Source organism: Budorcas taxicolor, chromosome 25 (genome assembly GCF_023091745.1).
Source record: "Budorcas taxicolor isolate Tak-1 chromosome 25, Takin1.1, whole genome shotgun sequence".
In the NCBI taxonomy this organism is placed as follows: Eukaryota; Metazoa; Chordata; class Mammalia; order Artiodactyla; family Bovidae; genus Budorcas; species Budorcas taxicolor.
The window spans coordinates 22,576,317-22,585,058 of NC_068934.1; the positions used below are offsets into that span (position 1 = coordinate 22,576,317).

The 8,742-nt window shown below is 37.2% G+C and overlaps 1 protein-coding gene across 1 annotated transcript in view; it reads right to left on the bottom strand.

Moving 5' to 3' along the window:
* The window catches only part of GAS2 (growth arrest specific 2), a 127,945-nt gene extending 120,719 nt beyond the window's left edge, over positions 1–7,226 (bottom strand). Inside the window, exon 1 of the mRNA XM_052662277.1 lies at positions 7,082–7,226. Coding sequence (XP_052518237.1) covers positions 7,082–7,226 — 145 coding nt within the window. The remainder of the gene's footprint in view (positions 1–7,081) is intronic.
* Between the last annotated feature and the right edge of the window lie 1,516 nt (positions 7,227–8,742).

The following is an 8,742-nucleotide window of genomic DNA, read 5'->3' on the forward strand; positions in this document are numbered from 1 at the left end:
AGTGTTTTGAGACTGAAATGTAAAGGTTGTAAAATAGGAAATGATTGATTATACCCAGAAACCCTAGATCAGCACCTGCTCCACACAGATTCAGAGTCCATCCCTCATTTGTATCAAGAAAAGACAGAGTCGCTTCCATTGGAAAAGTTGGGTGAAAAGAATTAGGGAGTAACTGCTCTGAAAGGTGTCAACTTGTGAACATAAACTTGATTCTTTAAACTTCTGAACTAGCATAAGACACCACCATTCCTAAGGAATTGTTATTGACTACATCAGGAATATCTTCTCTCTGCAGGATAAGTACTTAGTAAAATGGTTTTACGAAAAAGAAAAGAGAGCTGTTCCTACCTTGTTAGACAGCAGCAACTCCACTAAATAGGTGCTTAACTTTTTAATGCTAAAAATGGGATTTTTAGAAATAACTGAAAAAAATAAAAATATTAAAATAGGTTGGTCAAAAAGTTCATTCAGCTTTTTCCATAAGATGGTACAGAAAAACGCAAACAAACTTGTTGGCCAACCCAATATATTGATCACAGTAAGCATATAACAACTGAATTTTCTTTTATGTGCATGTAGAAAAGTCTAAGAAAGGGGAAATCACTATAACATCGACTGTCATAGTACATTTCTAATTATAAGTAAAATCAATTTAGCTTTGCTTGATTTGTAATATATCTTTTGATTTACTCAAAGTCCCTGCATATATCCAAACATATACACCTATATTCTAACAATTTAAGATCCTTAAGAACAATATCAATTTCTGTGATGTTTAACATCTACAATCTTTTCTCAAAAGTATACTCCCATGTGATTCATGTGGTGTTATTAAACAAATAATTGAAGATAAAGGTAGACCATCATTTTCAAATGATTAAAGAAATACAAATTAAATAAATAATTTGAGAACATCTATGTTAGTATATGGAGAAGGCAATGGCAACCCACTCCAGCACTCTTGCCTGGAAAATCCCATAGACAGCGGAGCCTGGTAGGCTGCAGTCCATGGGGTCGCGAAGAGTCGGACACAACTGAGCGACTTCACTTTCACTTTTCACTTTCATGCATTGGAGAAGGAGATGGCAACCCACTCCAGTGTTCTCGCCTGGAGAATCCCAGGGATGGAGGAGCCTAGTGGGCTGCTGTCTCTGGGGTCACACAGAGTCGGACACGACTGAAGTGACTTAGCAGCAGCAGCAGCATGTTAGTATATTTATTTCAAAATTAAGTCAACAACAGTCTTCAGCAGACCATCAACAATGATGTGTGCGTGCATGCTCAGTCACTTCAGTTTTATCCTATTCACAGCCCGCCAGGCTCCTCTGTCCACGGGATTTTCTGGCAAGAATACTGGAGTGGGTTGCCATGCCCTCCTCATGGGCATCTTCCCCACCCCCCCCAGGAACCAAACGCATGCCTCCTGCGTCTCCTGCATTGCAGGCAGATTCTTTACCACTGAGTCACCAGGGAAGCCTAAGCCCCCAAATCATGAAATACATAGACTGTCTCATCTACTTAAATGATAAGCAGTTGCTATAATCTGGGGCTATTAATTTAATAACATACTGCTTACTCAAAGTGACAAGTCTTTCTCCAAGGTTTATTTGTATAATCATTTGATGTTCAAATATGTCTGAAGGACATAGTTAATTAACAAATCATGAACAAAAATAACAAAAACAGAAAGCCTAAAATAAAAATCAAATGTGTATATTTAATATATAGCAAGGGATAATGGCCAGATAAATGTTTAAGAGGCAAGATTCTTTTGCTTCAGGTTTCTTTGGCGGTCTTTTCTAAATACTGGTCATAAAACTCCACAGTGCCAGCTACTAGAAACCATACTTGGACTACAGAGATATAGGAGTCGTCAGTAAATATCACCTGGTGATTTTCTTATGAATCAGACTGGTATGCTACCCCACAAACAAACTCTAACTATTATGAAAATATATTCACCTTCACTATTTATCATAAGACAGGTTTATATCATAATACAAAATTTTCAGTCTGCCATTGCCATATGTGCGTGCTTAGTTGTATCTGACTCTTTGCTACCCCATGGACTGTAGCCCAGTAGGCTCCTCTCTTCATGAAATTTTCCAGGCAAGAATACTAGAGTGGGTTGCCATTTCCTGCTCCAGGGGATCTTCCCAACCCAGGGATCAAACCTGTGTCTCCTGCATTGACAGGCAGATTCTTTTACCACTGCACCACCAGGGAAGTCCAAATTTTAGTCTAAAAATTAGCTATTGCAAATTGGAAAAGTTGGCTTAAAGCTCAACATTCAGAAAATGAAGATTATGGCATCCGGTCCCATCACTTCATGGGAAATAGATGGGGAAACAGTGGAAACAGTGTCAGACTTTTTTTGTGTGTGTGGCGGGGGGGGGCGCTCCAAAATCACTGCAGATGGTGATTGCAGCCATGAAATTAAAAGACGCTTACTCCTTGGAAGAAAAGTTATGACCAACCTAGATAGTATATTCAAAAGCAGAGACGTTACTTTGCTGACTAAGGTCTGGCTAGTCAAGGCTATGGTTTTTCCTGTGGTCATGTATGGATGTGAGAGTTGGACTGTGAAGAAGGCTGAGTGCTGAAGAACTGATGCTTTTGAACTGTGGTGTTGGAGAAGACTCTTGAGAGTCCCTTGGACTGCAAGGAGATCCAACCAGTCCATTCTGAAGGAGATCAACCCTGGGATTTCTTTGGAAAGAATGATGCTAAAACTGAAGCTCCAGTACTTTGGCCACCTCATGTGAAGAGCTGATTCATTGGAAAAGACTCTGATGCTGGGAGGGATTGGGGGCAGGAGGAGAAGGGGACGACCCAGGATGAGATGGCTGGATGGCATCACAGACTCAATGGACGTGAGTCTGAGTGAACTCTGGGAGATGGTGATGGACAGGGAGGCCTGGCGTGCTGCGATTCATGGGGTCGCAAAGAGTCGGACACGACTGAGCGACGGAACTGAACTGAACTTCATGGCATAAATTTTAATATTGGTCTGTGAATCAGTGAAACAACTTTCTTCTCTATCAAATAACATTTATCCACCCAAAAACCTGAATGTAAAATGAGTGTTCTTTAAGAAACTCCATCTTTCAATGGATATATAGGAACAAAAAATATGAATTCAGACTATCATTAATATTTATTGAAATACACAGAAGAAAAACGTTACAGTTTAGTCAAATATTACTAAAAAGAAATAAGAAATCTTTCCACAAGTAAGGTCCAAACTACAATGGTAAAATCTTGTTAAAAGCTTTAATTTAGTATGTGAATTTCTACCTCACCAAAAACTTCAAATGCTTTATTGGGAGATCAGATGAATTTTGAAACTACTTTCAACCTTCTGTCTCTAGGCTTCAACCAACTATCCCTAACCTTCAAGAAGATAAAAATTAAAAATTGAAAGGAGGTTGTATAATAAAATTTGCAAATATTTCTGAGGTGACCAAATGCCTAGTAAAAATAATCTTAAAATTTGCTTTAATGGCTCCCTTCTAAAATATATGAATGTTAATTATATCTATTATGTGTAATAAAAATATCTTGTATCATAGCCATATATTTTTCTCCCTTCCTTATTATCACCATTCTAGAACATAATGTATTTTATTACCTCTGAATGCTTCATCATTTTAAATAATGTCAAGCTATTGGTCTACTTTCCAAGTTAGCATGAGGATATTTACTTAAAATCTATTATTTTCTACTTTTATAAATTCAAGTTAACAGAAGGCAGTACTCTGAGATAGTTTTAAGATTTTTTTTTTCTGAGAAAATTTCACAAGCTTTTGGTTGCATTTGTGTTACCAACAACTAATATTGAAAACATTAGCCTTCTTATTCTTTAAAAGAAGGATTATTCACTTGTGTAAATTGGTTTCTCCTTGTTTGTGTCTATTGATGATTTTAAACTGGGTCTTACGAGATGGATTTCTTGGACACTTAGACTTTTGGAACTGGAATGGACATTAGAGATTGTCTACTCCAATCCCTTCATTTTATGGTTGGGGACACTGAGCCCAGAAAAGATAGCTGAGTGACTTTGGGCAAGTTTCCTACCAAGTGCCAGAGCCAGAACCAGAAGCCAGGTCTCCTGACTCCCAGTTAGAAGCCAGGTCTCCTGACTTTTAGTCCAAGGATATTTCCATTACACATACACTGACTCTCTATTCTTTGAGGCTGTCTTGGGCTGCTCACACTGATCAAGCTACTGTGTAAATGATCACATTCACCAAATAAAATGCTTCTGATGACAAATCATGGGACTTTGAAACATACCTGTGTAATCAGGCTATACTCTAGTTAATCATGATTTCTCCCTGCCTAGAACATTTCCGGGATTCCTCATTGATCATGCAATAAATTATAAGCTCCTCAACCTGGTCTTCAAAGCACTGTGTGCTCTAGCTCCAACAAATCTCATATATCTCCCTGCCCCTCTCCTTTAATCTATGCTGTTGACATAAGCTTTCATTCTGTTCTTACAACACACCAAACTCCTTCCTATCCCACACATACCATTCTCTCTATCCAGGCTCTTTCCCATGATTTGTCTGCTTAGCTATTAATTATTCTTTAGATCTCAGTTTCCAATATGTGAAGTGAAGGTCATTCAGCTGTGTCTGACTCTTTGCAACTCCCTAGACTGTAGCCTGCCAGGCTCCTCTGTCCACAGGGACTCTCCAGGCAAGAACACTGGAGTGGGTAGCCATTCCCTTCTCCAGGGGATCTTCCCAACCCAGAGATCAAACTCAGGTCTCAGGCATTGCGGGCAGATTGTTTACTGTCTGAGCCAACAGGGAAGCCCCTTAAAAAGGATTTCCCCAAGCCCTTATTTGTTAATTTGCCTCACTCCCACCTCCTTGTTTTTATATTCTTATTACAATCTATTTCTTCTACAGTTTATAGCAACCAATTAATCATTCATTGTCACTTATTTAATATTAATTTCATATTCAATCTACTCCAAGCTCTATAAGAACAGGCAATCTGCCTATTCCTAACCACCACTCCACCCTCTAGTACTCACAAGACTGTGCTGCAATACGATAAACATAAAAGCTAGTATTGACCATAGTTAGCTGATTACTATATGGCAGACCTTGTTCTAAAACTGATCATCTCAGTTGACTCTACAACAGTCCTCCTGAGGTTGGTACTAGTATTACACTTATTTAACAGATGACAAAACCCAAGCACATTCAGATACTTGTCTGGTATCACAAAGCTAGTAAGTGATGGAAATGAGATTTGAATTCAAGCATTCTGATTCCAGAGTTCATTTTATTCAAATAATACATTGTGCTGCTGCATGCTCAAATATTTATCAAATAAATGAATGAACTTACTCACCATATCAAATTAATTGTATCACCAGACTGAATAAATGGAACAACACCACCACACATAGAGTTTATGTCAGACACTATTCTAAGTAGTGTACATATTTTAATTAGTTAATCTCACTGCAACGCTACTCTCATTACCACTTCATAAATGAAGAAACTGAAGCACAGAGATTAAATAACTTGCCCAAGATTGTACTGCTCGTAACTGGCAGACCTGGGGTTCAAACACAGGCAGTTTATGCCAAGTCTGTGCCTTATTTTATACACTACCATGCTTGTGAGAGCCCATATCTGAAAGCAGCTTGAAGTCAATAAAATGCTAATATAACAATAATCAGTGAACACACAAAAGAGGGAGGAAACCCATCTGTTTAAGTTAAACTGAGTTCCTCTGTATAATGGAGATAAATGCTTTTCCCTTGGATAAATGAAAGATGGCCCTTCCTTCTGGTGGATACAGTTCCATAGCACAGTGGAGGTTATTTCTGGGGTGTGATGGATGGTAAGGATGCCTTCTTCATTTCTCCTCTCACCCCTTAATTAGGCTTCCTCACAAAAGATACCACCTGCATTTCTATATCTGGTAGCTTTAGTTAGATGACATAAAACTGTTGAAAACATGAGGAAAAAGGAAATATCCAACTCTAGGATAAAGGCTTAAAAAATGAAAAGCAACATAAAAATCCAGGGCCATGATGAGCAAAAACAAAAATCTTGCTAAAGGGGGCTCAAACCTCGCAAAACCTTGTTAAAATTTCAGATCCGCAGGGTGCTCTTTTCTTAAACTCTTTCGTTTCAGTGGCTAAAAAGTGAGAATGACACTTACCTTGAAGGAATCCTTTCAATAATAAGATCATGTTGGTGAAATCCTTTTTGTAAATGATAAAGCACTATGCAAATCCTATGTATATTCAATATTTATATTTTATGAACTCTATAAGGATCCTTTTCTCAGGGCTTAAATCAATTTTGTCCTCTGTGAAAAATTACTAGTGAAATAGTATTGTTTTATATGATGATCCTTTAACTGTATGATTCTACTTTGCACATGGTTGAAATTGTATTCTATGACTATGCCAGCACAGTAGAAACAAAACAAACAAAAAAAAGAGGCAGCCTTAGCAGGAGGCAGTATTTTTCTCATAGACAGTTCTTTTGGAAAAGTATTTAAAAATAAAAGTGCAATGAAAAGAAAAATTTTAGGTCAAGGTTGGATGACTCCAGTCAGCTTATTTGGACAAAGGAGAGGAGTCATTGTTCCAGAGTCTGGGTTTTCAGCAGTTTTAGAGAGTTGGACATGACTTAGCGACTAAACAACAGAAGATGTATTATAAAACGAGAGCAAAGAAACCAAGTTTTAGAAGCCAGATTTCACAGACTGTGGCTCATGTGCAGTGTCGAAAGAATAGGCCAAACTGGCCAGTTGCATGAAAGAAAAGTAAAATTAAATCAAGCATGTAGATAAAATAAGCAATTTGACCACATAGTTCCACATTCCAATGCATTATATTGGAATAACTAAGCACAATTAATGTAAGAGACATTGGGAAATTCATTTAAATTTTCCACATGCTGCAGGTATCCCAGATGCAAAATGAAACTGATGAAAGATTTTCTTTCTAAGGTGCTGTCACATGCTTAGGAGAAGGATATTACAGGAGCAGGGGAAATAAACTTGTTATCTTTGCTGACAAAACGAGGTCTTATAACCTTACCTAACAGATTGGTTAACCACAAGGCCAGATCTTCTTTCATCGGCAGCAAATTAGCTTCATGTCTGCTGGCCAGCCACTGGCTATACTGATGCATATCAGAAAGGCCAGGTCCACTGCGTACCTTTGGGCTCAGAGCAGTGCACATTATTTATCCACTCGTAATACCTGTTTTGGAAACAAAAGAGCAATTGCTTTTTACACAGACTTCTCTTGTTAAAACCTTGCTACAAATGGCACAGTAAGGAACAGGGTCTGCAGACGTTTGGATGACAAGTCAGGTTATTAATTATTAACCCCCCAGGAAACACTGTTTGCTCTATCAGTGCTGGCCCTTGTCAGTTTTGACCAACTACTTGGTCAGAAACAGCAGCAATCAAAGGTCAAATAGAAAAATCAAACAGTAAGCTCTACACATGTGTGAAACATCATATCTGGAAAAAAGTCAATTTTGAAAGCAAGAAATTCCGTTAAAATTTTGGTATCCAAATTGTAAACCTCCATTGTTTGGGTTAATTTTTGAAACCATAAATTTCCACAGAATTTTAGGGCTGAATACCAGCAATGACAGTATTTAGGAAATTTCTTATCAACATATAATTACTACTCTTCAAACTATTACCTATGAGATTAAGCATAGTACTTGGTTCTTTACAGATGGCCAAGCAATCATGTACTTACACTTTACAAGAGTTAAGTGGGACACAGGGGAGCTTGCATGTTTTTAAAAATTTTTAATTGAAGAATAATTGCTTTACAGTGTTGTGTTAGTTTCTGCGGCAAAAACAACATGAATCTGCTATAAGTATGCATATATAGTTAATGGAAACAAAACCCAAAGGGGAATGGTGACTCAACCAAAATCATATGGTTAGATCACAGCAGAGGCAGGTTTGAACTTGGGTCATTAGTGTCATTACCATTACTGTTTTCAGAATGACACATTTTATAATAGCATCATCAAGTACCCATATTATAATTCAGGAATTACACCTTAATTCTAATAAATAGCATCACAGGTTTTCTTTGGTCTTATTTTGTACCTTCCCACTCCATAAGTTTTGCATACCAGGGTTTATTTGTAATCATCTGTAGCATAAAAGTAATTACATATATCTACACAACAAGAAATAAATTCACTCACCTATGAGTAACACAATCCTCAAAGTGGGTTGCAGGGGGAAAAAAAATGTATGAATACATAGTTGGCCTTGAATGTAACACTACATTCATTTTTTGCATTATTTATATGACCTAAGACTATAGATATAATAATGGGGCAGTAAAGTAATAAACTCGTAAGTTTAACTATGTGTTTAACTCCATTCTATATGCAAATAGTGCCTATAAAATAACCAAATGTATTATGACTGAATAAAATGAAAATGTTTGCAACTGGCAAGAAGTAAGGTTTATATGCTATAATGGGGTTTTCAGCTATATTTATTACTAATGGCACTTTAAGTTTACTGGTATAAGTTGTATATAGCCTTGTTGGTTTTAAAATTTGAAACTTTACATAGCATTCTTTTCCAAGTAATCTCAAACACTTCTCAGCCTAGGTTAATTTTTGTCTTTTAAAGACAGCTTAAAAAAAAATAAGACATTGGTATTCACAAAAATGTAAAATTTGATGGTCTTCCAAACATTTTGCTGTAGCCTTA